General features: G+C 42.5%; 3 protein-coding genes across 8 annotated transcripts in view; 2 read left to right on the plus strand and 1 right to left on the minus strand.

Moving 5' to 3' along the window:
- Window positions 1-1240: 1240 nt before the first annotated feature.
- NME1 (NME/NM23 nucleoside diphosphate kinase 1) lies at window positions 1241-7181 on the plus strand. The gene is made up of 5 exons (XM_054585417.1): window positions 1241-1288; window positions 2959-3088; window positions 5364-5465; window positions 6014-6126; window positions 6860-7181. Exons 2-5 carry the CDS (start codon window positions 2963-2965, stop codon window positions 6975-6977), a joined length of 459 nt encoding a protein of 152 aa, XP_054441392.1. The 5' UTR covers window positions 1241-1288; window positions 2959-2962; the 3' UTR covers window positions 6978-7181.
- A 2480-nt stretch (window positions 7182-9661) lies between these two features.
- LOC129080149 (nucleoside diphosphate kinase B) lies at window positions 9662-13666 on the plus strand. The gene is made up of 5 exons (XM_054585416.1): window positions 9662-9788; window positions 10149-10278; window positions 11456-11557; window positions 12543-12655; window positions 13408-13666. Exons 2-5 carry the CDS (start codon window positions 10153-10155, stop codon window positions 13523-13525), a joined length of 459 nt encoding a protein of 152 aa, XP_054441391.1. The 5' UTR covers window positions 9662-9788; window positions 10149-10152; the 3' UTR covers window positions 13526-13666.
- Window positions 13667-17468: 3802 nt separating this feature from the next.
- Window positions 17469-27949, minus strand: part of MBTD1 (mbt domain containing 1) — a 67195-nt gene continuing 56714 nt past the window's right edge. For all 6 annotated transcript variants that reach the window (XM_054585423.1, XM_054585421.1, XM_054585418.1 and 3 more), the window contains one exon: window positions 17469-20566. In XM_054585423.1, coding sequence (XP_054441398.1) covers window positions 20448-20566 — 119 coding nt within the window. In that variant the 3' untranslated portion in view covers window positions 17469-20447. The remainder of the gene's footprint in view (window positions 20567-27949) is intronic.

Raw genomic sequence — 27949 nt, forward strand, 5'->3', positions numbered from 1 at the left:
TGGTCTTGAAGATTTTTTACCATGTTTTTTTCCACACTACAGTTTTACATTTGACATCTAAATGTACGATCCATTTTGAGTGAATTTATGTTTAAGGTAGGAGGTTTAGGTAGAGGATTTTGGATTTTTTCTCTATAGATGCCCAATCGCTCAGCACCATTTGTTGAAAAAGCTCCTGATTCTACATTGCACCTTCCCACCCCCCGCCCCCGCATCCATTCCTCCTACAGCAGTCAGAATTTTGAAAAATGTGTATCAGATGATGTCATGCCCTGATCAAAATGCTCCTATGGCTTCTCAGCATAGCATAATCTGGCACTTCTCCAACTGCGTTTTCTACCACTGGATGCCCGCTATTTTACTCCGCTTTCAGATAATCACCGGACTTGCTCCTTCATTTTATGTGTCACCTCCTCAGAGAGAGATTTCCTCAACCAACTTTTAAAATAGTTCACGCCTGCCCCGACTGGTGTGGCTCAGTGGGTAGGGCGTAGCCCACAGACCGAAAGGTTGCCAGTTAGCTTCCCAGTCAGGGCACATGCCTGGGTTGCCGGCCAGGTCTCCGGTTGCGGGTGTGCGTGCCGCGGAGAGGGGTGGCAACTGATCCAATGTTTCCCTAGCACATCGGTATTTCTCTCCCTCTCTTCCCCTCTCCGTAAAAATAAACAAAATATTTTTTTTAAAAAAGTTTACGCCTTCAATCTCCCCTGCCTCCCCTCCCCCCCCTTTTAACAGCACTTAACATAATGCCATATACATTTGTTCATTGGTTGCTCCATTCCCAGCCCCTGTGGAAGTACCAAGAGAGTTTACTGCTATACCACGAGGTCCTAGAACAGTGGCGGGCTCATGGTAGACACTCAGTAAAGAATCTACTGTTAGACTGGAAAGAATGAGTAAATGTAAAGCCAGAAGACGCGTCCACCTGAGTCAGGAGCGCGTTCAGACTTCAGGCAAAGTACGAGCGCCATCTCCCGGGAAGCCAATTTACTCCAGAACGGAGGAAGTGAGTCAGAGAGTCTGGAGAAAAAAGGAGGGGGGCGCGGAAGATGGCGGCAGCCTGCCGAACAGCAGTGCCGGAAGTTAAAGATCAGAAAGTTGCTCCCTAGAATGGCCCCCGACTCACAAGCGGAAGCGTGAGCGAGTGGTGCTCTGCAAAATGGGCTTTAGGGTTGCCGATTTGAGCAGAAGAGTTCCGCCCGTGCGGGTGCCGGGAACCACGTGGGGCCGGGGTGGGTTTCCGGTGCCGGCTACAGGAGGCGGAGTCGAAGCGCAAGCAGCTGGAGGGGTGAGAAGGGTTCAGGGTCCTAAGAGGAAAGGGAGAGCAGTGGGGTCGGGGGCGCGGGGAGGTGATGGGGTCGTATGAGTTACTCTCTGAGAGGTGGAGAGGGGAATTGGATGGGAGGGAAGGGTGAGAGAGCGCCTGTCGACAGGTACAAACCTGTCACCACACGTCCACGTGGACTCGCCTTTGCCCGTGGCTCGTGGCTGCTTTTACCATCAGGCCGCGACTGCCGGGGTTGTGCCTTATTTGTTTCTGTCGACTGCAGCCCTGGGCACGGACGGACGGTCAGTATATGATGCAGAACGAATGACAGGTGTATGTGAGAGTGAGCATGGAGGGACATTTATAGAGACTGTTTCTGGCTCTTAAGCCACATTTTCTCCTGGTGAATCCATGCTTGTCTCCAGCCTCCATCGGGAGCTCTCCGCCAGTCATTGGACTTCGCCTCTTTCTTGGAGGGGCAGGGTGATTATCACTTAAGACTTTTCTTTCTTTTTTTTTGCATTTGTTTAGTGCTATGCCCTGTGGCCATGTACCAGGGACAGACAACAGATCACTGGGGAAGACAGGCACACAAACATAAAATTCACATGTCTTGTTAAGGTTCTATAATAGATTAACTAAAGTACAGGAAGCTAGAGCCAGGAGGTGGTGCTGCTATCCACCTTAGGAACTGCCTTTCAAAGTGAGGGGCCTCCTTTCTCAACTCGTGGAGGCAGAGCAGGTCTTGAGCCCAGTCTTTTTCTCTGTAAAAGGAATGATCTGGAATAGATGCTTTTTAGGCTTCCTTCCAGCATGATGTCCTATATCAGATATTACTAATGGCTCTAGTTCTCCCACAACCCAGCGTTTATTGGTTAGTCAGAGTATTCATTACATCTTATCACGTAGCATAAATTGCATAAGGTTGGGAAATCTGGGTTTTGGCCCACATTCTGGTGCCCTAGATCTGTTTCCTTACTTGTGAAATGAAGGGGATTGTAAAGAAATAATCTCTGAAACTCCTTCCGGTTCTAATACCATGATGTGTAGTAGGTCAAACCATATTTCATACTGCCTGGAAAGAACCAGATGTCACTTTCACATTGTCAGTGTGGTTTTTCTCATCGGGGTGATTGAGATAGTTTTTTAAAAATTTATTTAATTTTTTTACATCCCCTGTATTAGTTCTGCCACAGTACTGGGCACACAGTAAATGCTTAATACAAGCATTTTAAGTAAAATAGGATATGCCCTGGCTGGTGTGGTTCAGTAGGTTGAGTGCTGACTTGTGAATTGGTTTGGTCATGGGTTTGATTTCTGGTCAGGGCACATGCCTGGGTTGCTGGCCAGGTCCCCTATGGGGGTGTGTAAGAGGCGATATTTCTCTTGCACATCGATGTTTCCCTGTCTTTCTTCCTCCCTTCCCCTCTCTTTAAAAAAATAAATAAAATCTTAATAAATAAAGGAGAGTAGAAATTATAGCTCGTGCTTTTGGAGTCTTCCCCATTCTGGAATAATAGTTCATACACGAGACGACTGAAGAGGAATTGGGTTTTTACTAGAGAGTCTTGGAGTTGACATGAAAAACTAAATCAGATTTATGGGGTAATCCGCTTGAGAAGGATAATGATGCAGGCAGGATGTTTACTGCCGTTTAACTGTTCGGTGCTGTGCCACCTGTCTGTCCCCAGGACCATGGCCAACAGGGAGCGCACCTTCATCGCCATCAAGCCTGATGGGGTCCAGCGCCAGCTTGTGGGAGAGATCATCAAGCGTTTTGAGCAGAAGGGATTCCGCCTTGTTGCTATGAAATTCATGCAGGTAAGTGGACTTTACTCTCCTTATTTCTATTCTTTTGTAGAACAAGGGAATGTTGTAGGTTAACTCTTCTGTGACCTAGCATCATGGCTGAGCCTTGAAACAAACCAAGTTATCTGTGACTTCAGCAAATAGCTTCCCCTTTCCTGGTAATGCAGAGTTCCATATTTATCATAAGACTGTAATTTCTGAATCAAAGCTCTGGTCATGTTTGAGCTCTGCTCTTGAACTTCCTGAGCAGATAATTTTAGAGATTTTTTCCTCCTCTGAGGGAGGTTGTTTTTGTCAAGGAAATCTTTCCATCATCATTTACCACCTACTTAGTGTCTACCATGTATTAGGCACCATTGAGGCACGTGGGGGAAAAGTGTGGTTTCCCCCTTTAGGGGGCCCATCTGCAACAGCAGCGAGCAGACCCTCTTGCAAAAGACCTGCAAAGCAATATTTCAAAAAATGCACAGGATTCATTGGCCAAGAATCCTTCTTCAAACAAACCTGGGAAAGGAGCGTTCACGTTCCCAAAGAAAATACATTAGGGGACAATCTTTTCTTCTATTGAAAGAGTCAACTTTGGACTCTTCTAGTGCATCTTAAACTTAGTTTGATTTACAGTTTATTTCCTATGTGATGTTTCGAAAAACTGCTTTAATATTAATGGGATTAAACTAATGTTAATGCTGAAGGAAGAGCACGATGGAATGATTAGAGCCAGGTGCTGGATAAGTAATGCTTCCCAGAGGGTTTGCATTTTGTGTTGTGTTTGAAGCCAAAGTGAAATCGAAGTATGGTTGGTTGGACATTTACCATGTGCTGGGCACATGGGTTTTCTCATCTGGCCCTCATGGCAACCCTGAGAGGCACTTATTCCTATTCCTGTGGTTCTGAGTGATGAGGAACCTGCGACTTGTAGGTTAAGTCATGTGCCTGATACAGCTGGGAGTTTAACTCGGCTGTCTCTGAGCCCTAGGCTTGGTGAAGAGTGGAAGGAGGAGTAGCTGTCATGAGTCTGCAGGGTTATTTGAAGCTAATTGGAGGAGGGAGGTGAAGGAAAACTTGAGATCCTCCCCTGCCCCCTAGAAGTCTGTGATCTGCTTTGCAGACTAAAGACAATAAAAACCAACTAATAGTAAAAGGGTGTTTTGGTAAGGAAAGGTCAAGTCAGTGTGTGTGAGGAGACTACCACTACCTTCGATTTGGATTGAAAGGGATGGTGAGGATGACTTGCTAACATGGAATGAACACATGGCTGTGCACTTTTACTTTGGCAAGTGACCATGTCCATGGGGGCTGAACATTACGATGTTCAGGACATGCTTTTTGGCAGCAAATGTCCACATTTGTGTGCATTACTGAAATGTGCAATATATTTCATACAGTGCAGTACTGTGAAACAAAAAACTAAGGAAGCTTGTTAGTGCCTTAACAAGTATCTATGCGGTGGCAGAGAGAGAACACAGTTGAGTCGAGTTGGAATTGCTAAGCAAATGGTTTGCACTTGAGCGAAATTGATTTTTTCTCACATACCAGCCTTGTAATATGAGCGAGTCTAACTCATTCTTCGGCAGAATTATTTATTGCTAGATGCCGTGAACTTTTGGGCCGTTTGCGAATGCCCGTGAGAATTGCATGATCACTGCCCCCGATCTTTACCCCCTGAGTCAGTGTGAAGTGTCCCTGGTTCAGTTTGCCTCCCATCAAATGGTAAAACCACCTCTCTCATTCCCCTCTAACGTTTTAGCTGAGGCTTGCTCTGGGAATGGACATTTATTGCATTGTTAGATTTCCGCTCTAAAACAAGATGACTGAATATGAATCTAATATTCTGTAGTTTACTGGTCAGGGCTAATAGGGGGGAAATTGGTACAAAGCTGAAGCACTTTTAGTCCTGGTAGTCTGTTTTATTTTTTTTAAAGATTTTATTTATTTACTTTTAGAGGGAGGGTAGGGAAGCGAGAAAGAGAGGGAGAAAAACACAAATCGGGGAGAGATACATCAATTGGTTGCCTCTTGCATGCTCCCAACTGGGGAGCCTGACCCGCAACCCAGGCATGTGCCTGACTGGGGATTGAACTGCTGACTTTTTGGCTCTCAGGCCGGTGCTCAATCCACTGAGCCATGCCAGCCAGGGCAGTCTTAGTAGTCTTGAGAATGAATTGGATTATAACAGAATCAATGAGCTGGGAGCTCACGTTTTAAACAGCAGGATGGGTGAGAGGGAAATAACCACTGGTTCCTAGTTTTGGGGGCCAGTTCTCATTCTTTCTGTCTTGTGCAATAGGCTTCCGAAGACCTTCTCAAGGAACATTACATTGACCTGAAGGACCGTCCATTCTTTACCGGCCTGGTGAAATACATGCACTCAGGGCCAGTGGTTGCCATGGTGAGTGTGTATGTGTGGGGTATTGATGTGAATGACTCAGTTGAGAGTGAAGAGTGAGTGTTGTGATTTCTGCTTCTGATGCCAGGTCCTCACTGATGCAGAGGCAACTGGGGCTGGGAGGACTGGACAATTAAGATACGAGTCAGCTCTTTGATCTACTAAAGACTAGACAACATTTGCTTGCTGAACTGAAGACTCATAGCTGGGAGCGATCAGGACAGGTCTATAAGCTTCTGGAGGGCAAGACCTAACATAGTAATTCTCCAAATATGTATTGGTAATCATCATTTTGCCAGGCCCTTTTCTAGACACTGGGGCTGCAGTCATGAATGAAACAAAGTAGGAACCTGTTTTTCTTAGCTTTCCTTGCCTACACATCGTGAAAGGGAGGATGCGCAGATAGTGAACACACCTTCCTCTATATACGTGCTCAGTGAGTGCATGTCATCTTAAGGGGGCTTTTACATTTCTTTTTTGAATTAGTAGTCTTCGGATTTTCTGCTGAGATTGGTTTTCTTCCTTAATCATATCTTCTTCCCTCCTTGGAGGTCTGGGAGGGGCTGAACGTCGTGAAGACAGGCCGGGTGATGCTCGGAGAGACCAACCCAGCAGATTCCAAGCCCGGGACCATCCGAGGAGACTTTTGTATCCAAGTTGGCAGGTGCTAGTTGGTGCTTTTTACCCTTTTCCAAAATCTGAGTTGCCATAAGAATTTGGGTTCCTGCAGCTAGGGATGGACATGATACCTTACACAGATCAATTTTAAATCAGCTCATTGTTTTTCTCTTAAGTTGGTGTTTGGCTTTGTAGGCTCTCTGCCTTGGTTGTCAACATCGCTGTAGCTGTGCCTCTTTTGAGGGTAGAACCTGGTATAGCAGTTTGCTGGCCAAAGTCCTTCCTGAAGCCTCTCGCTGCTTGCGTCAGCGGTGCCAGGAAGGCGGGATGGGGAGGGCATTCTCCATCCTACGGTAATGGTGGTTGTGGGGTTTTTCCTTTTATTTTTTTAAAACAAATTTGCTATTAAAAAAAAAAAAAAGGATTTATTTATTTATTTTTTGACAGAGGAAAGGGAGAAAGAGGGAGGGAGAGAAACATTGATGTGCTAGAGATACATCAATCAGTTGCTTCTCACGTGTCCCCAGCTGGGGACCTGGCCCAAAACCCAGGCATGTGCCCTGACTGAGAATCTAGCCGGCGACCTTTTGGATTGCAGGCCGGCGTGCAGTCCACTGTGTCACACCAGCCAGGGCGGTTTTTTCCTTTTAATGTGAACTGGTGGCACGGGCTTTTTCTGCTGCGGTAGTCTGTAGGCTTCTGGCAATGGGAGTGAGGGGGGCTTCTGGGCAGTTTAACCCTGTGGTCTGGGTAACGTGGTCATCTCTCTCCGCATGCAGGAACATTATCCATGGCAGCGATTCCGTGGAGAGTGCGGAGAAGGAGATTGCCTTGTGGTTTCGGCCTGAGGAACTGGTAGATTACAAGAGCTGCGCTCAGACCTGGATCTATGAGTGACGCGAAAGCGGCCGACGGTGCTTTTCTCACTCCATTTCCTCTCCCTCCCACGGCAGGGGACCAGACTGTAGCTGACCTACTTATTTCCCAGAATTTCCTTGTAATCTGGAGGGACACTCTTGCAGAGTGTTCCCTGTGCAGTGTTATGTGCTACCATTAGATTAAAATGTCTCACCCCAACTAGGACTCATCGGGTTTGTTGTGTTGCTGTATTGCTTGGTATTCTTTTCTTCTCATGTAATCTCTGGCTAACTTGAGCAAATATGGTATAAATTATAAATTTTTATATTGGCCTGACAGAGCACACACCCATGCAGAGTCTTTGCCCGTCCCTGCCCCCGCTGCATCCCACCCACTCTGTCACTGTGCCCCTCAACAGGCATCTAAGGACTTGTCAGGTTGTGCTGGGGGAGGAAGAAACTTACCTCGACCCTCAAGGTAAGTTTCTGCTCTAGTAATCGAATGGACATGAGACAGTTTAATGAGAGAAAATAACCAAATATAATTACATATGTATGGGGACACTGCATACATGGCACAGCCAGATAGATCACATGCAGAAGAGGTTCAAAGACAGAGGGAAAATGGATCTTTATGACCTTCTGAGCTAAGGATAAGGTAAGGCACCTGGGGACTTCAGAAGGTCACTTCAGGGAGAACACATGTTCAGGAATTAGTAGTTTACCCTGCCACACAGGTAGGTCGAATGAGGTTATCTCTGATAATCTCTTTTTATGGGCAAGGCCCTTCATTCAGTTCCAGGTAGTGAAGGGAAAGGCAAAAAGTTCTCTTGAGCCCTCAGCTAAAGGCAACTTTAGCTAAAAATAAGCCACATACCGCAGAAGCACATCTTGGGGCTACTCATTCTGACCTCACAGTTGCCAAGACTGTCTTGGGCGCAGAGGATTCATTGGAAATAAAAGTCATCCTTCCTGCTCTTGAGAAGTTCTCAGGACTCAGTGAATGGGAGTTGTACCTACACCAAAACGGAAAAGCTATGTGGATTGGGGGTCTGGGTCCCTGGGATGGCCTCAGAAGCAGCAGAAGAAATCTTGTAAATAGCTTCATTTGTTAGGACACTGATCTGGTTGCTCTAACAGAGGCAAATGGAAATTTACTTATCTTTTATTTAAATGTCCAGCTGGAGAGCTAATGTAGTGCGCTGTGACTGTAGTTAACAGTACTGTATAATATAGTGTTTACTTGAAACTTGCTAAAACAAAAACAATAAAAACCAAACACAAAAGAAAAAAACAAAGTTGCTAAGAGGGTAGTTCTTAACACGTTTTCACTATATACCTCCCCACCCCCCAAAAAGAAAGACATAACTATGTTAAGTGATACTTATGTTGACGATCATTTAATGTATACAGGGATGAACAAAAGTAGGTTTCCAGTTGTGAGCATGTGAAAGTTAATAAAGCTATTGTAATAATCATAACCTGCATGTCTTTTTCCCTATGGACAGCTTAAGTCTGCTTTTGCCCACCCCTTTATATCAGAACATCAATTGTATATCTAAATACATACAAATTTTGTCAAATATGCCTTAATAAAGCAGGCCAAACCCCCCCCCCCCCCCCCCCCCAAAAAAAGAAAACAACCACATCCGAGTGGGTAAGCAGGGCTGGTAATGAGCTAGGAGACTCAGTTCCAGTAAGGAAAGAAGCGCTGAAAGGCAGAGGATGTTACCAACGGTACCACAAGGAGGTGTAGTAGTGACCTGATCAGGGGCAAACAGCTCATTGAACAGTGACAGATTATAAGCATCATGCCAAGGCCTCTAAGTGATAATACCATGCCTGTGGTCAGCTCACTGCCCCGAGGAGAGAGACACACAGGGGCTCTGCCCATTTCAGAGTATAATCGCTGCTGGGCGGGGTCAGTGACTGCGTAGAGAAGGGGCTTGCCCTCCCTCAGGGAAACCAAAGGGTGGGAAGAGGAAGTGGAGATGGTCTGCAAATAGCTGGTAGACTTGATTTCTATTCAAGAGTGTGTCTCAGCCTGAAGTGGGTAACCTGACCACACAGTCATGCTGGGTGGGAAAAGAGCAGCTACTTGGGCTGGAGATGTGGGGGTGGGACAGAGGGAGACCAGGGCAAACCGTGCAAAGCGCGGGGTGTCTAGCTAAGGGGTTGGGCTATCATCTTCCAGGCGGGGGGGCATCAAAGCAGGACAGAGGATCAGACGGGCGTTGGAGGAGGGCGCTAAGGGAGGCTCGGCGTGGGAGAGGTTAGGTTGAGGCCCACTGGAGGCTGCCAGTTTGGATGAAGGAGGCGGGGGCTTGAGCCGGGGCTCCAGCAGAGGGGAGGGAAGGGGAAAATTTGGTTTCACGGTTAGGAAGGTTAGGGCCTAGGGGATGCGGAAAGAAAGCTCCATTCTGGGTGCTCGGCTGGACGGTGAAAGCAGATGGCGTTGACCAGGGTAAGAACTCAAGACCAGGGGCAAGTTTTCGTGTGTGTGTGTGTGAGAGAGAGAGAGAGAGAGAGAGAGAGAGAGAGAGAGAGAGAGAGAGAGAGAGAGAGAGAGAGAGAGAGAGAGGAGTTGGATTTGGACATTCCTAGTTTTACTTGCGGGACTTCTAGGTGGAGAAGAAATCACTTCCTGCCCTCGAGCCCTCACTCGCAAACCCGGGGCGTGGACAGGAGCCTCCAGCAGCGTCCGGCCTCGCGGGTTGGGCGGCGGAGCCCTCCGGGGTGTGGCCGCCAAGCGCTCCTCCTTCTCGGGCGACTGTCGGCTCCGGGGGTCGCTACAAGTCTCTGCTCCGGCTCAGCAGCGCAGCGCCGCCGCGGCCCGCCCGCCCGCTTTTCAGTAAGGCGATGGGGATGCTTTCCCCCTTCCTACCCGCCAGGTTCCCTCACCAGCTGGTGTCGCGGAGGGCGGATCCCGGTCTTAAGGCGCTCCTTGTCCCCGCAGGCCCCTGTGCCGGGTCCGAGCGGGAGCCCCAGGCCCTGCGGCCCCCGGGACCCTGGCGCGGCCCTCCGCGGGGCCTCGGGGGATTGCAGAGGGGCTGCGGGCCGCGGCAGGGCGGAGGCGTCCGGGCAGCCACGTGTCGCGCGGCGGGGGTGGGGAGCGCGCCCACGTGGGTTCCCGGGTCCGGGGTGGGGCGCTGGGGCCCGGTGCGGCCTGTGTCGGCCGCCCCAGGACCCTTACCGGATCGCTCGCCCGCAGGACCATGGCCAACACGGAGCGCACCTTCATCGCCATCAAGCCAGACGGCGTTCAGCGCGGCCTGGTGGGCGAAATCATCAAACGCTTCGAGCAGAAAGGATTCCGCCTTGTGGCCATGAAGTTCCTTCAGGTACGCGCCCCCTCCTCTTTGCTCTCAGTAACTCGGTCGCGTCTTGTTCGCGTCTCGTCCGATCGGAGTCCCCCATTGCTACTTCCGCCCCCGCGGGAATCCCTTTGTCCTCTTCCCTGGTCCCTGTCCGCTGACCCCTTCCCGAGGCCCGGCAGCACAGACGCCCTTGGAAAAGGTTAAGCGTAGGTAACGTGACCCCTGCTGGGGACTGGCCGCTTCGTTCTTTCGGCTGCGTAGGACCGTCTCTTGCGCATCCGTCACTGGGGGGCAGCAGAGAGTGAAGAAAGCCAGCGCCTCAGGCCCGTTCCCCTGGCCCACGTGGCTCATCTGTGTCCAGATGAGAAGCTTGGAGTCCTTTTTTGTTTTAGCTTGTAGCTCTGAGATGAGGTTTTAGGTGGGCTTTTAGGTGGGTTTTAGGTCCTTTTTCTGTAGGCTCCCTTTGCCGTAGGACAGTAATAGTGTTTTCCACATTAAATTTTGGGCACACAGATCCGGACCTGAAGGGATAAGTATCTAAGTGCTGAAATTTTAACTAAGCTCGCCAGTGAAGAGGTGAATGTTCTCAGTTAACAGCTAAAATGTTTAAACAGGCGCTGTGACAGGCCGGAGGAGTCTGATAAGACTTCCATCTGGCACATTTCTTTCCATTGCATCCAACACTTACCTCCCTAAATCTAGATCCTCAACTCAATATACTTTAAGGAAAACATCCATAACGTCATTGATATTATAAGGCTGTCGTCATGAGCAGAACAATCTTTTGGTAACATAGGGTCAGTTTAATGGTTTGTGGGATTAAAAAAAAATATTTTCATTGATTTGAGAGGGGGGGAAGAGAGAGGAAAAATATCGATATGAGGAAGAAACATAGATTGGTTGCCTTCCATACGCACCTGACCCGGACTGAACCCACAACATACTTATGTGCCCTGACTTGGAATCATACCCTCAACCTTTTGGTTGATGGGACGGGGCTACAACCAACTGAGCAACACTGGCCAGGGCTGGATGGGAGATTACACATATGCACACCGCCCCCGCCCCCCCTTATGTGGGCTAAAATACTAAATTGACTTTTAGAGATGCTACCATGTTAATTGGAGTCTGAGAGGTGGATGGAGCCATATTCAGGCCCTTCCAGTTTAGTTGCTAATTGGTACCCTCTCTTCAATGCCAGGCCTCTGAGGAGCTCCTGAAGCAGCACTACATTGACCTGAAAGACCGCCCATTCTACCCTGGGCTGGTGAAGTACATGAACTCAGGGCCCGTGGTGGCCATGGTGAGTGCTTGTCGGTGAGGAAGGGAAACCAAGGAAAATGAGGGCTTAAAGTAACTGGCCTTGGTCAATGACTGTGTGTTGTTTTTTTTTTAAGATTTTAAAAAATTTATTTGCTTTCAGAGAGGGGAAAGGAGTGAGAAAAAGGGAGAGAAACGTGGGAGAGATACATCAATAGGTTGCCTCTTGCATGCCCTTGACTGGGTACCTGGTCAACCCAGGCGTGTGCCCTGACTGGGAATTGAACTGGTGATCTTTCAGTTCACAGGCCAGTGCTCAATCCGCTGAGCCGCACCAGCCAGAGCTCTGGGTCATTTTTTAGACATCTTCCCCAGCTACTCCAAATTCCTTGTTTTACAGATGGAGACTGCTGGAGTATAGTTAACAGAGCAAAAAGGAATGTGAATCAGAGCTTAGAGAACTTTCTGTGTAATCCCAAGCTGGAAACAAAGCAGTCTTATTTCTTCCTGTGGCTTATTGTCTGATTGGGAGTGAAGAGACTAGAAGTAGAGGGTACAATAGGAGGCCACTAAATTATTGAGAAAGGAGATCTACTTCCTGTTCCGTGAGGATGACCTTTTCTTCTTTTTTCTTCCCTGGGATACTCTTTCCCCCTTCATGTCAATCTTTGCCAGCTCTTGCTCTATTTTCTGAGATGCCCTTCTCACTGATTCTATTCCAATTAGACCACTTTTCTGTACTCTTTCGTCCCCTTCTCAGTGTTTGTGGCTGCATAAGGATTCTTTAGTATTGTTTATCTTCACCTCACTGGAAAGTTACCAAGTTGAGTAAACTTTTTTTTACACTGGCAGTACAGTTGGGATGGAGCGTGGAGCATTTTCCATACGCCCCCTACTGTCTACTGGGGTTAGCTGAAACTCATGCCCCTGACTGGTCTGACTGATGTGTGTTTTTAGGAAGGGGTAGACGTGTATTCCTAATGTCCCAAATGGCAGACCTGATGCAGTTCCTTTTCCCTGCTGTCAAGGTCTGGGAAGGGCTGAATGTGGTGAAGACAGGGAGACTGATGCTTGGGGAGACCAATCCAGCAGATTCTAAGCCAGGCACCATTCGCGGAGACTTTTGCATTCAAGTTGGCAGGTAAGTCCTGAGGGGCACTTACGACTTCCTCAAAGCCATTTAAATGGGGTATAAAACAGTTTTTGGCATATCCCAATTTTAGAAGACTTTGAAGTTCTGAAGTAGGTGGTAATTGTCAGATACAAGTATTTTTAAATAGCTCCTTTCCTCAGCTGCTTGCTACTTGAAATTTTAACCAAGACATTGCACCAGGGAGCTGCATATGCTGGCAGAAAGAGTATGGGAAAAGGGTGCTGGCCTCGGCGTTGTTGTTGGGGGCATTATGCCCATGTGTCTGTCACTTAACCTCTTGGGCCCCTCACCTGTACAGAATCTGTATAAAAGAGAGTCCAGTGGAATAAAGGGATTGTCACTAAGCATGAATATCTTGGCTGGGCTTTGTAAATTAGTGTTAAGAAAATTGAGCAGAAAATGAATACATTGTATCGTGTTCAGGCTTTGGTCTGGGTTGGTTTGATTCTTCCTGTATTTTTCAAAATTGGAAAAGGAATGTTTTATGGCACAAGGATTCTTGGGATACAAGTAATATTTTGAAGGGGGGAAACTTGGAAGCATAATGGAGCTGAACCATAAGTGGGGGATGCTTTTGACTAAGTACTTTTATCATTGTTTTTAAGAGGAAATACTTTGGGGGAGTTGTATGCTTCAAGGGCAATTTGGCTGAAAAGGTCTGCAGCGGTTGTCCTTTGCTTTATCTATTAAACAGACTTTTGCACTTTGAAATGTGGTAACTAGTATTTGTTCTTTCTTAGGAACATCATTCACGGCAGTGATTCAGTAAAAAGTGCTGAGAAAGAGATCAACCTATGGTTTAAGCCTGAAGAATTGGTTGACTACAAGTCTTGTGCTTTTGACTGGATCTATGAATAAGGGGTGGACAAAGCATCGGTCCCCCTTGGCTCCGCTCGGATGTGTCCCTGGACACAGCTCTCCATTCCATTGACTTGGAAGCAATAGGATTGATCTTTGTTTTCTAAAGTATATATACCAATAAAGCCTTTGGAAACTGGGTGTAGCCTTCTGTGCTTACTTGGTACGCTGGAAGAAGTAACTTGATTCCCTGGCTAGAGTAGCATTCTTGAGCTAATTAACCCTGCTTATTACGGAAGAACGATCTGATCCTTCGTAGCACCTCTGTATACATCAGGACTCTACGTGGGAAAGCAGTGAGGCTGAAGAGGACCATTGGTAGCATGCTAGTACTCTACCTAAGGAAACCAGTAAGGAAACAATCCCCCAACCTCTTTAACTGATGCAGGAATGTACACTTATATACAAAGAATTTATTTAAACTTGAGTGAAACAGTCATCCAGATGAACTTTTTTGTGGATTGCAAGTTGGGCAAGTTATATATGAGGAAATGGAAGCCTAAAGACATCTGTAAAATGAGATCACTGCAGTGCAGGATTAAATGATGGATATAAAGGAGTTAACCTAGTGCCTGGCCTGCTGCTGGTACACACGTATGCTGTGCCACCCTGCTGGTTTCTCTTCTCTGGGGTAAAATATTTATCATGCCTGTTTCGTGGGTCAGAGCAGTTAGTGGCTACAAGATTTATTTCTACTTTCAGGGTTAAGTTTGTGGGGTTGGCACTGGTCACTGAGAGTCTGGCTTAAAACTTGGGAGATTATAGGAGTAGGAGGTGGGTCTCTGAATACCTATTTTCTGTTAGGAAACTGGTAAAAGCTAAGTCACTTCCATATGAAAGACTGTTACACATTTCTTTGCTCTTTATTTTCATTTCAGTATTACATTTTTAATGCATACTGCTGTACATGACAACAAATATACTGAGCTGGGTATAATTTTAAGTAAATTAAGTTTAACATCTTCTAAATTATTTTTCAATTTTAAAATTTAGCCACCTGGTCTGGCTCAGTGTGTTGGGCACTGTCCTGTGAACCGAAAGGTCACAGGTTGGATTCCTGGTCAGGACACATGCCTGGGTTGTGGGCCAGGTCCCCAGTTGGAAGTGTGAGAGGCAACCGATTGATCAATGTTTCTCTCATACATTGACGTTTCTCTACTTCTTCCTTTCCCCTCTTTCTGAAGATAAATAAAATCTTTAAAAGAAAGGAGAAGGGATTAGTCAAAGAACATGCATGAATGACCCATGGACAGACAATGGAGTGGGGATTCACTGAGGGAGTGAGGGGTGGGTTGAGTGGAGGGGGCAAAGGGGAAAAAATTGGGACTATTATAGAATAATCAAAAAATCTTTTTAAAAAAGTCAATTTTCATGTTTATGGTACATGCCTTCACCACAGTTAGGTAGTAAAGTTTGATGATTAGAATTCCAGATTCTGAGGTCGGCCTGGGGATCTGCATTTTAACGCGTGCTCCCCTGTGATTGTTCCACACACTGGCAGAGGTACTTCAGTTTGAAGCGGTAGTTACGTACGTGCTTACTCCGGGCTGGGGCTGGTCTACGAAGTTTGCACACATGAATTCATTTACTCTTCACAACTCCTGGGAGGTTGGTACTAATTTACCCATTTTCTTTATTAGAAACAATTTTTTTGTTGTTCCACTTATTTACGCATTCATTGGTTGATTCTTGAATGTGCCCTGACTGGGAATGGAACCCACAACCTTGGTGTATGGGAACGATGCTCTAACCAACTGAGCTACCCAAACACAGCAATATCCCTGATTTACAACTGAGGAAACAAGGGAAGGGGTCAGCCTCCTATCTGAGCAGCTGGCTTCGGACCCCATGCTCTTGGCCACTACGCCTGCCTGCCTTTATATAGTTACCCAAGTGACATGACGAAGTCCTGAGTTTGCAGGGTTAAAGTCAAATTTGGAATGGTGAGCGCGGACAGGAAGGATCCAATGTTCCGACTGAATTTGGCAGAAGCGAAAGGAGTAGACTACGGTGAGATCAAAAGCACTGCCCCCCAGGGAATAGTCAGGCTTGTGTGTGCTCCCTATGCATGGTGCCAGGTGCTGCGTGTATTGGGCAGACCACTTTGGAAAGTACATACATGTTGAACCACTGTACTGTACACCTGAAACTAATACAAAACAGTGAATGTAAACTGTAATTGAAAAATGAAATAAAAAAGTACTGCTTCTGGAGGGAGATCGGAGTTTGGACCTCATTTTGTATACCAGCTACGCGTGCAGTGGACAGCTCCTGCAGAGCCTTTCTTGCTTTCAATGGGGCTTTTGTTTTACTCAGTAAATGAACTGTAAGTGGGCAAAAGTAGGTTCCGTTTCTCGTATGGAAAATACAGTAGTTAATAAATAATACGAGAATAAACTGTTTCACGTATTTACAGCTGTAAACCTACTATCAGCAACTCCTGCATTTGAAATACATCTTTACATTATTACCTATTTGTTGGCAGTAGGCAAGCCCTGTTTTGGCCTGCTTGAAAGGCTTGACATTCTAACAGGTCAAGAAGGGTTACCCTAGCCTCAAGGGTTACTAACAGTCTACAAAAGGGAAATCGTTTCCCTGTTCTCCTGACCTCAGGAGGCCGGATAAACAAGAGTACTAAAAAGTTACTTGTTTGGGGGAACACTTGCTGCTCTTAAAATTCTGGGCATAAAGTACATTTAGAAGAATGGATCCCCAAGAGGCATGTAATGGTTTAAAGAAAAATACATCCATCCAAACTTAGAGAACCTATCTATCACAGCTTGTGGGATAATGAATGAGAGCCCACCTGGGAATTCCAGTTTACCAGGCAGCAGTTCAGGACAATAAACGTAGGAAACAGGGCAGAGAGTAGGGTCCACTTCTGTTTTTCTTGGAATGCACTGTATTCTTTTCTCAAGTGTGATGAAATTAACCTCTGAAGAGACCCAATCCATCTCATTGTCTTACAATTGTAAAACTCTCTACAAACTGCTTTTGCAGAAGTTGAATAATTTTCCAAAAACTCATTGGCAGAGTCGTCGTCTTTGAATTCTCTCTTAATGTATTAACAGCACCAGCTGCCTGGGACAATTTATTTACATCTTATTAACTTTGCCTGAGAGATTAACAGAGCTTGAAAAAAGTCCCCTAGCAGACAAGCCACCTTGAAACACCATGTTCTATAGCTCAGGCGATTTAAATCCCCCTTGGCCTCGTGGGCAGTAAGTACCCACTGGAACTGGAGTGATAATATGAGGCAGCCATGCCTCGCAGAACTGAGGAAATCAAGGACTTCCAGCTCCCAGCCACATGAAAGAATGCCCCAACTGTCAGGATATAGACACGTAAGGATAATGTGAAGTTTAAAGTCTGAAGCAGCAGATAACCTTGTATCTTGGTCATCACAGACAAAAAAAAAAAAAAAAAAAAAAAAAAGGGCAGGGAGACTGAAGCAGTCCCTGTCCGCAGGTTTGGCAGTGAAGGAGATGAAATGAACCAGACACCCTGGTCTGTTTTACGATGTTAAGACTTAAAAATAAAAACAAATCCCCCTTAAGTGGTTCACACTTACCTCTGCTCCTGTTGTGGTTTTTGCCTTTTCCGTCCGGCTCAGATGCAGCCTTGTCCATGCACCCACCCACACTCTCTTCCTTCCTTGTCAGCTGGTAGTAAATGCTTTCTCACGCATGGCCTTGCTTTACCTTATTACACTGTGGGTTTTGCGAGGAAGAAACCGATCTTTCACGGGGGCCTCTGACTGCTTATATTGCATTTGATATTTTTGATACAAAAAGGAAACCTCTCAAAGACCAAAGCATATTAAAGAAATTGCTCAAACACAACTTAACTTTAACATTTTATTTTGTGTAAAAAAGGGCAAATTTAGTGAATTATTTTCATCTTGTACACAAAGTTATAATTTTAATGCTTGCACATCCATGCTGAAAATTTGCAATTTGGTAAAAATGAAAGGAACATAAATTTCTCTGAAGAATTTGTCACGCCATTATATACACTTCCTGAGAAAGTTTCAAATACTTTCTCAATGATCACAAGTTACCAAGAAAATAAAAGATTAAATTTGTACAGATATTGGTCTATATATCAAATACATACAGAAATGATGTAAAAACCTTATGCAGTTTATTTTGACCTCTGTCCTCAAAAGATTTGCCCAGGGACAGATGCTTTTCTTTTGTATAAATGACTGTGGCTTTATTTAAAATATGAAAATCAAAGGAAGAAACCCAGTTTAATCACAGTATTTTTAAAATCCCTTCCCAATAGTAAAGGATCATTACCAAATATATAGCACCATAATACAAATATTGATGGGAGAGGGTATTCACATCACACAAAATTAATAATAATAAAAACAAACAAACACTGAAAACCCGTGTTAGTATCCGTAGAATAAGAAGTTGATAACAGCTTTAGCTTTCCTCATACACAGCAAAGAAAAGGTTAAAGAGTTTAAACTACCAAAAGCCCCAAATAATCCTAACAGGAAAAAAAAACAAAAACAAAAACAAACCCAAGGTCAGCAGTACATTTTGAACCGTAAAAGATAATGGGGCTATTGAGTTGTACAATTGGAGTTATGGCTAATACGTAAATCTCCTCTGCATCAACTTATCTTCTGTTCATCAGCAGTAGGAGTTAAAGTCTGAACAATGAAGAGGGCGTCAGATTTGTTTAGACTGTAGGAAGTCCTTACCAACCTTCAACTGTTGGTCATGGGATGAAGAGAAAACACACCATGAACAGGTGGGAAATTAAAAAACACCCAGAGCCTGGTTTTGCTCTAGAACTGGAAGCTTATAAACAAATGAGCATTTCACAGAACTAATTACCAGGCTCCAAATCAAATCTCTCCTGACTTATTCAGTTCCCCATAGAGCCCTTAAGCCCAAGGTACTGGTAGAGCATGCCATACAACTGGCTTCTTGTGCCCACATCATTAAATCAGAGTCCTGGATTTAATTCACTGAGTCTGAGAATAAAGACTGCTGTAACTCTTGCTTTGGAAGTCTTCTAGGCTTTAAGTTTATGGGAAGATCCTAACAAGTTAAAGATTTGAAAAGTGTGAGGATGTCACATTTACAGTAGGTCCCTCTCAGTAATGTTTAAGATAAATATCCAGTAATTTAAAAGCTGAATTCACATATATTTGACACATGAGAATCAACTTGGCGTTGATATGATCTACATTTATGCCCCTAAAGAATCAGTATTAAGAAATGTTGACATGCGATTCCATAAACTCTTACACTATAAAGTAACAAATTTTACTTCCAGTAGCAACTACAAAACCTTATGTTATTAACCCCTCTTGCATAGAATGAGGTAAACCTGTGCGTATTACCAATGCTATTATTCCCAAAAGTAGAGCATTATTTTAGAAAATAAATTGCTGGTTTTTAACGTTCTATGAATTTTAAAATTCAAACAAAAATCTTACCTAAAATGGTCTCCTGGGACTTTCCATGAACATTTTTTTAAAGCATTCCATAGGCTGAAGGACTGTAGAGTTTAATCATTTTGATTAATTTCTCATTAGCCCTACCTATATTCCAGAGGAGATGGTCAGTATTACCACTCTGAAGAGGCCAGGCTAAGACCCAGAAGCACTTCTAGAACAGATGCAATAATTCCTGAGAGTTTAGTTTATGAACCTCACTGGTAAACGCTAGAGCTCTCTCATTCAGTCACAACTCATAAAATTAGAAAACGCAGAGAGCAAACCTTTCACCAATTTACCCTTAGATCCTTTTTCTGAAAGGAAGCCAGGTGAATTTTAAAATAGGGAATGTTCAAAATGGTCCAAATCAGTTGTTATTGTTAAAACAAATTCTGAACACAAATAAACACAGTTCATACTATATAGATATATATGGAATTTCAAGAAAATTAAATTCTCTTTCAAATTAATTTGCTAACAAATCCAGATAGTTAAAAGCAGAGCTGGAATGATTTTGAAATCTGAAACTTATTTTGGCTTTAAACAACTTAGAATTTGATTCTCCTGATACAGAACATCTGTTTTGGGGTGTGGTTATTCCAAGTACTATCTCACAATTGGAGGGAGGTGGCAGAGAACTAATCAAAATCCCTTTTGTAGCGTATTTTTTAGTAAGGAAAATAAAAGAAACTTAGGATAATATTGCATTTTTCCCAACCCCCCAAAATGTAGACTGACATCCTGTATATCTTGTCAACCATTCCAGTTAACACTTTAGTGTTAGGATAATTTTAATCATTTTTTAATTAAAGAAGAACCTATAAAAGTATCCAGAGTTCTTCCAGTTTCATATAGAACTCCAAATAAATGTTCACAGAATGAAAAACATTTCTGTACAAACATTTAAAATGGGCTGCAATAAAATGCCAACAAGCAGAATTAATTACCCTTCCGTGATCTACGTGGTGATGAACCCACCATCAGGGGTTCAGTTGCATATTTCTGCAGCAAAGGAAGCTGGAGATGTGACTGGCCTAACTTCGAAAATCCCCAAATCTCCCAACAGGTACCAAAAAGGTTCATTTGTATTGACAGTTCACTTGCATTTTGCAACTATATCCTTCTTAAATCATTTCCTTCAATCCTGCTACCTAAACTTTAATCTTACCAAAAAGTTAGAATTTCAGTTCTTGTTAACAATGCACATAAATCCAAACGTGTAAAATATTACAAAATTCTTTCAAAAGCTTCAAATACAACACAAAAATTGTCCATCTTTATAAATTGAAAAATTTCCCCCCACGACTAAAATAGTTTCCCCACCCACCTGAAAAATCTGGAACTGAAATTTTCTATGTTTAGCAAAATGTCCCAGTAGAAGAGCCCCGCTGTACAGCTGGATGGATTACAAATCAGTCCGTGTAAAAGCCTTCCCCTCCCGCCCTCAGTTTCTGAGCCACCTCAGGGCTCCTGCTTGATGTAGAAGTTGGCAGAGCCATTGCTCTCCTGATCAGACGCTCCTTGGAGGAAATTATAATCCTCTCCGTCTATCAACTCCTCCTTCAGCTGCAATGTAGTCACTGCATGAAAGAGATAAATGTACATGGTGTATTAAGCCTTTCTGGAATATTCAGATTACTTCTTATCTTTACATTCCACCGGCTTTACATTTAAGTATAAGCATTTAACTAATGTTAATTTTCAAAGTGTATTAGCAGTTAAGGGAAGTTCCAATATAGGACAGTGCTGCATACTGGACACTGCACAATGGACATCTTCAACAAATAGTCAAGATAATAAGGATAACTAATTTGACTAGATTAGAATTTTTCTTATGGGTAAGTGTTCACTTTTATGTCAATGTCTATATGAAACGATGATATATTACCATGCATGGCCCTGAAATGTATTTAATAAGTAACACAAAAAATATGACTTTCATATAATCTTATTAACTCTATGGAGTACCTTTATTAAAAAGACTCCCTGAAGAAAGAAATTTGATATTAAATAATGTTAAAATATTACAATTATAAAATATTACCTATAGTATAAATAGGATATAAATTATATAAATGACATATACTTATTAAATAAACAATAAGTCTGATATTAGATAAACACAAGAAAACTAAAATCATGGAAAATTTGATGACCGTTTTAGGTAAAATAGAAATTTATTGACATCAGCAATGTGAAATTCACTGGTACAAAATGGCTAACATTACCAACAAGAACATTTAGCAGTAGTGCCCAACTGAGTTTTTATCTGATGACTTGCTTTTTAATGAACACAAACCAACAGGATAGGCAGTCCCCAATTTACAAAACCATTATGTTCTAATTGGTCTTTATTTTTATGGGCAATTATTTTTCAGTTTCTAATATTTTAAGTGGCTTTTAGATTTCTGGGTAGCTACTCAAGTCATGCTATTCCTAGTCAGAATTTCTAGTATGAGTAGGGCTCTTTCTAATGCATGGACAAGGATGAAGAAAAAAATTTTTTTGCTGGGCCCAGCACTGGTCTTATGCAAAAATTTTACTGTTTAATTCTGAGATTTTGCTAACTCTTTTTAAACCCCTTCTAACTTAAATCACTGTCCCTCGACACAATTACCCAGTTAACTTCACATTGCCCCAATTCCTTTCTCTGAGATCCACCTCCCTACTTCCTAGAGAACTCCTCCCTTCCAAGAAATTATTTCCCTGCTTCTTGAATGAAAATGATCTCAGGTTTTAGAAAACAAGTCTTACTAACAACTAACCTCTATGAGATGTGTTCCGGTTTCTTAAAAAGTTATTGTTTAACCAAAACTGAGTTTCAAATAATTTAAAGAACAGGCAACTTTGTATGCTAACATACTCACTGGAATCTAATCCCATGGTGAGCAATGTGAAGTTTCTTCACCCATCTACTAAAGACAGGTAACGAACGAACTGTGCTTTCCCTGTCTTACCTGTGTCTCCTGGGCCTTTTAAATTTGCCTGAATATTTTGAAACAAGGAGATTTCACATAAACCCTGGCAACACGAGAGTGGCATTCCTGAAGGGCTATGAGCAGCGGGAGCTGACCAGCTGTGTCGCGCTGGCGGAGGCAGCAGCACCGTGCGCTCACACATGTATCACAGCGTGTGACTGAGGCAGCCCGCCGCTTCCTCAGGCACTGGCCCCAAAGAAAAGGAAAAAGTATTCTGTATCCTCCACTATGGATCTTTTCCTTACAGTTGGAGTGAGGGGATGCACATATATGGAATGTGAATTGGGAACTGCTTATAGAGAAAATGTTAGTTTATGAGAATTAGGAGTCAGTATTTAGAGGAGCAGTGGGCCAACTAAGTTTTCATAAAGCAGTGACTCAGTAGCCTCGCCACATAGAGCAATATTCAAATGGCTACGCTTTTCAAAGTCAGATAGTCATATAAAATTATCATGTCTTGATTTTAGTTACAAAAGATTAGTTTCAAAAATAATGGTCTTTGATATCTTATTTAATAATTTAAAGAATCATCTTTTCATAGATGCCAATTCATTTTATTTTACTTTTTTACTTGTTTTGGTAATGATGTTAAAAAACTTACTAGTCCAAAGACAGAAAAGTGAATACACTGTAACTATAATAACAGCAAAACAAGTATCAATCAGACTGCTGAAAGAGAAAGCAAACAAGGCTGTGCAGTTCTTCTTTTCTTAAAAAAATTACTTAATGAAAATGTTTTTTATGAAGAATATCAAGTATGTAATAGTTATCCTTCTAATCTAACTAATATGTATTAATTGTTAAGGACATCTAAACAATATCATGAAAATAAACACATGAAAAGGCAAAAATAAACCCCAAGTTTCATTAAAGGTGCAGTACCCACAATAAAAGGTTGATTAAAATAATACCTTGTTATATGATGATCAGATGGCTAAATGAATGATAAAAGAATTGTCGTGCTTCAAGACCAAACATGTTCCATTCAAACAGATGTTGTTTTCTTTTTGCTTCGTTTAATGCAAGAAAAGTAAGTTGGGATTCTAAAGCATATCCTGAAACTATTTGCATTTGCTACTAACAACAAATTTCTGGATTATGCTTTTACTCATGTTAACATATGGAAACAATGTGCTTAAAAAAAAAGTAACTCAAGATAAAGGTGAAACATTCACTCAGATGTGGGATGTTTTAATGCAGTTTTGTTTTAATGGAAACTAAAGCAAAGCGGTGTCTTGTCTCTTCACACTAAACATTTCTCCTTGCCAGGTCTTATTCTCAAAGAAGGCTAGATGAACTGAAATAGGTCCGGTGGCTAGATTTCACCTTCTACACAAATGCATTTTCTTAGCTCCATTTTTAAAAGGAAGTCACTTTGCTGACTCTAATCACTAACATTCCAGGAAGACAGACAAATGGAGCTCACATTTTCCTAGCAAGGAGTCCATAAATATAATAAGAACAAAAGCTAACCAACAGCATCTTTTACACAGTTAAGATATCGTAGTCCTTACAGTTTCACCAGAGTAAAGCCAAACCGGTGCCACAGATGTGCCTCCAGCTCAGGAGACACCAGACACTGGTAGAAGAAAGAGCATCTGAGGCCTTGTGGTTTCCATCCCATTCATCTACTCTAAGTTCTTGCGTTTTGCCAATCCTAGAAGTTCCATTTCACATGAATCAGTAACCTCTCACAAAATGTGACTCTTGTCTTCAAAATCAATCTAATGCTTAAAGACATAAAAAATCCAGTAAAAATTCAAATATCTCCAGAGCTCACACTATTTATAATTACTTTGCTTAAAGACAACTACTTCGTAAGTAGTAAGCACACACAAAAACAATTTAAAGCAACAAGAAAGAAAACTGTAACGTTCTTCAGATAAACTTTGAAGGTTTTTCTGTTAAAGAGCAGGTAAACTTGGATTTGCAGCCCTGGTCTATTTTTTTAATACATAATATGTAAAAAGTATAAGGATATCAGAGAAAACGGACTGGGATGGCTCAAGGTGACCTAATAACACTGTTAGGGAGGCAAAAGCTAAAAAACAAGTCTTAAAATGGCCAAAAAAAAAAAAAAAAAAGGTCTGATAACTTGAGGTGCAAAAATATTACCAACCAACCAACCAAATACATTAGCAAACAGGGAAATGAGGAGGAATCTTGCACTAAGTCCCACCTGGGTTTTCACTGTACAAAAGGCATTTTAAACAAAAGCAATATGGTTTAAAAGCAACAGTTAGGATGCAGATACAACTTCAGTTTTCAATCGGATCTGTCCTGACGTCTACTGAAGTTTATAACATGCCAGTGAAGTTCTTCTGATAGTCTATGATAATATGTTTATTCTTAGCAATTACAAAGGGCGAACCCTTTTGCAGTTTTCCTTACAATCTGCCAGCTTGGCCTAATCAATTAAACTCAAATATAATTTAATTAATCACTATACATAAATAAATGTGAAATTATGAAAATAAATTTCACTCGAATGTAACACCAAAATCATACAGGTATTGTATTCCAAGTCCATGTCATTCAACTAAAGACTGTGGTAAATGTTACCACCAGAACCAAAATTACACTGAAACACAAAACACATTCGTTCTAATGACTGAGATGCTATGGAATGCTCTGACTGAAGCCTCGCCTTTGGATGTGATTAATCAGATCAATCCCTAATGGTGTCTCTCTCTCCTGGGGCAAGTCACACAGAATCCTGCAATGCAAATGTTCAACTGTATTAATGAAACCGTGAACTAGTCCAAGTTGCTTCACAATTCCATAAACTGAAATTATAGCTTGACCCTAATTTGAAGCTCAGAAATAGTTTGTTAACAAAATAAAAAACCTTTCTTCCTTGATGATTCATCTTAGTGAAAATGTTTAGTTGAAAGAAAAGAAAAATTTAATGGGTCAGCACCTGCCATGCCAGAGCATGCTTCGTCTCCCGCCACCCTACCCAGACTTGACCCTGTGTAGTACCTGAGGTGCTGATGTAACTGATTACCTGTTTTGAGGCTGGGACTGAACTCCCGGCTAGTGCTGGGAGGTGGGAAGGCCTCCAGGGCTGTCTGTGCTGGAAGGGTTCGATATGGAGGAGGAGTCAACTCTTCGTCACCAGAGAAGCTCCTCCGCACCCCACCTGTCATGGGCAGGCTCGACAAACTGACAGGCTTCTTCCCAATTGGCATCTTCCTCTCTAAATATCAAGTCAAACTAAAGTAAGCTTTTACTTACATGCGTGGCAAGAAAAGTGCATTATATAACTAGGAAAAGTCGTGCTGCATAGGATACTCTAAGAAGAGAACTGACGAGGCAAGGTTTGTATTTCTAAAAACAAGGAGCGTGTGCCTGTGTGTTTGGCACAGACGGGGGCGCGGGACAGGGTGGGACATTATTTTCTAGTCACTGAGAGCCTGGTGATCCTGGTTCCTGATTCTCAAATAAATTTAAAACATAACCGAGCAAAATGAACTACAGAACACATTTAGTACGGAGAATAGCTGGCTTATTTCCTTCACAAACATTTTAGCTTGAGGGGAGTTGAGAATTCTGTGCGAGAAAGAGAGGTTTTTAAGACCCTACTCGTGGAGCAGCATTTCACTGCCCACATAAGCGCAACACTGGCCGTCAGGGAGAAATCGAGGAGTCTGATGTGCTGTCTAGGTGGCAGGATTCTACCGATATAAAATGTGCTTCCTTAACTTTTGGTTTACAATCCAGTATTTTAGAAAACACTTATAATTCTTATTCTGAGGAGCAATTCTGAAATTTAAAGCTTGTTGCCTGCAAGTTCTTAAGCGGTCTCATTTCTTTCGAAACACCCTTTGGTTGTAGTTTCATAAACACATACCAGCCTTCAAAAATTTATACAATGCTTTCACTAACAAAAAAGAACATATTCTAAACTTTGCAAACATTGAACCGCCAAGCATACCGTATTAGTCAGGTTGAAAGCTGAAGAATACTTACATATATTTGTGACTATAAATTGTATTTGTTTTCTTCCGGAGTACACAAATGACCCAGGCAAGGACAATTAGAAATTACGCTTTACAGAATCAGGACTAAAAGATAAATAAATCTAAGTCAGAGAGTATTCCCATGTAAAGTGATCTGGGAACTAAACTACTAGTGAGTACACATTCAACTCAATTGCCAAACCTAAACCACACCCAGCAATCATTTAGGCTTTTTCTAATGTACTGCACACCTAGAGATGACAAGGCGAGAGAGTCTCCGATTCTCTACTACTTCTAATAGCCCCCCCGAAGATGATACAGAAATCAGTGCCGGTTTTTCTGGCTCTAAAATGACATCTTGAGGGAAAAAAGGCTTTTTAGATTGGATGGATCATATGCATACAAGTCTATACGACCCTCTTGGCAGAATATGACTTACTTTTCCAAAACACTGGTTAATAGTTATCCCTTTAAACCATGAATACAACTCATTACAAAACAAGCTAGAATAATGAAACCAATCAACTGCCTATTTCTGTAAAAAATAAGCACTACCACTGAATATACCGATGGATGATTTAGGTACCAAAAGACTGAAGAGCTACAGGAAGAAAACCGAGCCAGAATATAATAATCTGTAGGAAAAGTTCAAACAAACAAAAGGTTTCATGGCCTATCTGCTTATTGATTAAATCGGAATACAATGACTGACTTAGGTTTCTGAACCCTGAATTCTTTATTATTTGGGTAAGTTTTGTGGGAAAAATTTCTAACAAATGATTTGTTGAATAACATAAAAAAAACAAAAGCAAAAGGAGAACATAATTTCCTTATAATGAAGACTGTTTCTTCTTCATTCACATAGCACTACAGTTCCTTATCTCAATTCCAAAATCCAGAGTTTAAATAAAACTTTGGTAACAAAACCAGACCTTACTTGTTGATGCTATGTATAATCTTTATTTGGTCCATTCAATGTAAATATTTATATATTTTGCTTCATAAAAACGCTCCAGAGTCTATGAGGGGCATTGCATTAATATATGGCACACATACTGTACTTTTCTAAAATCCAAACAATTCTGAACTCTGAAATACATCTGGCCCCAATATACTAATAAGAGATTCTGGGTTCATAGTTCTCTTCTTTTCTATGTCCAAAGGACAATTTAAAGACATTAGAGATGATGTCATAATATGAGCTGTTAAAATGTTAAAGAACACATATATTTATAGCTAAATTGTTTTTTCCAGGTAATCCAGAAATCTGACAATGTTAAATGTCACTAAAAACTGGGGCAGTGATACTGTCACTTCATTAATTTTGTATTTCTTCTTATGTTCCTAGTCCATTAATTCAGAATCATCAAGCTCCATAAACCAGACACAGAGGACCCTGCAAGACGCACACTAGAAGGAGGCATGTGAACTGTGTACACAGAAAGTAGTTCTATGAAGTATTATTGTTAACCACAAAGTAATAAAAAACATTCTTAATTCAACACCTTGAAAAGAAAATTCTGAAATCTCAAAGTCTTGTCCAATAGAAAGAGAAAATACAGCTAGAACAGCATGTGCTATTCAACCTTACAAAAAGATTAGCGATCATATATACCATGGTTAGTTCACTGACAAAGCTCCGTGTGAATTCTCCCTGATCATTTCCAGATACATGGGAAATCACTTTGATCAGCCTGGGCTAGCAATGCTCTCTTAAGTTTTTTTTTAGGTGAATATCAAACGTGGCAAGCAACTTGTGGGCAAAGTAACTCTGGGCCTGTGGGAGGCTTATGCCTGTAATACGAAAGAGAGGGTAAGAGGCCTAACAGTTATCACTAATTTGAGGCTGACCTGAGTTTCCTGCTGGAAGGAAACTAAAGCACCACTGCAGTGGCTGGTAGAAGGTTTTAAGTCCCCCACTGAAAGAATTATAAACTAACAACTATAATCTGAACGGTAAGGCTATATTGATCTTTTTATGCCTCTCAGTCTCCTGGTTGTTAATGAGACAGATTAGCACTTA

The sequence above is a fragment of the Pteronotus mesoamericanus genome, unplaced genomic scaffold (genome assembly GCF_021234165.1).
Source record: "Pteronotus mesoamericanus isolate MK-2021 breed Mesoamerican mustached bat unplaced genomic scaffold, CSHL_Meso_final contig_84, whole genome shotgun sequence".
In the NCBI taxonomy this organism is placed as follows: domain Eukaryota; kingdom Metazoa; phylum Chordata; class Mammalia; order Chiroptera; family Mormoopidae; genus Pteronotus; species Pteronotus mesoamericanus.

Bases quoted from the DNA above. Each gene is read 5' to 3' on its own strand.
- NME1 (XM_054585417.1), top strand. From the start codon at position 2,963: ATGGCCAACAGGGAGCGCACCTTCATCGCCATCAAGCCTGATGGGGTC. The intron at 3,089-5,363 runs GTAAGTGGACTT...CTTGTGCAATAG, and splicing joins TTGCTATGAAATTCATGCAG to GCTTCCGAAGACCTTCTCAA. The intron at 5,466-6,013 runs GTGAGTGTGTAT...CCCTCCTTGGAG, and splicing joins CAGGGCCAGTGGTTGCCATG to GTCTGGGAGGGGCTGAACGT.
- LOC129080149 (XM_054585416.1), top strand. From the start codon at position 10,153: ATGGCCAACACGGAGCGCACCTTCATCGCCATCAAGCCAGACGGCGTT. The intron at 11,558-12,542 runs GTGAGTGCTTGT...CCTGCTGTCAAG, and splicing joins CAGGGCCCGTGGTGGCCATG to GTCTGGGAAGGGCTGAATGT. The intron at 12,656-13,407 runs GTAAGTCCTGAG...GTTCTTTCTTAG, and splicing joins TTTTGCATTCAAGTTGGCAG to GAACATCATTCACGGCAGTG.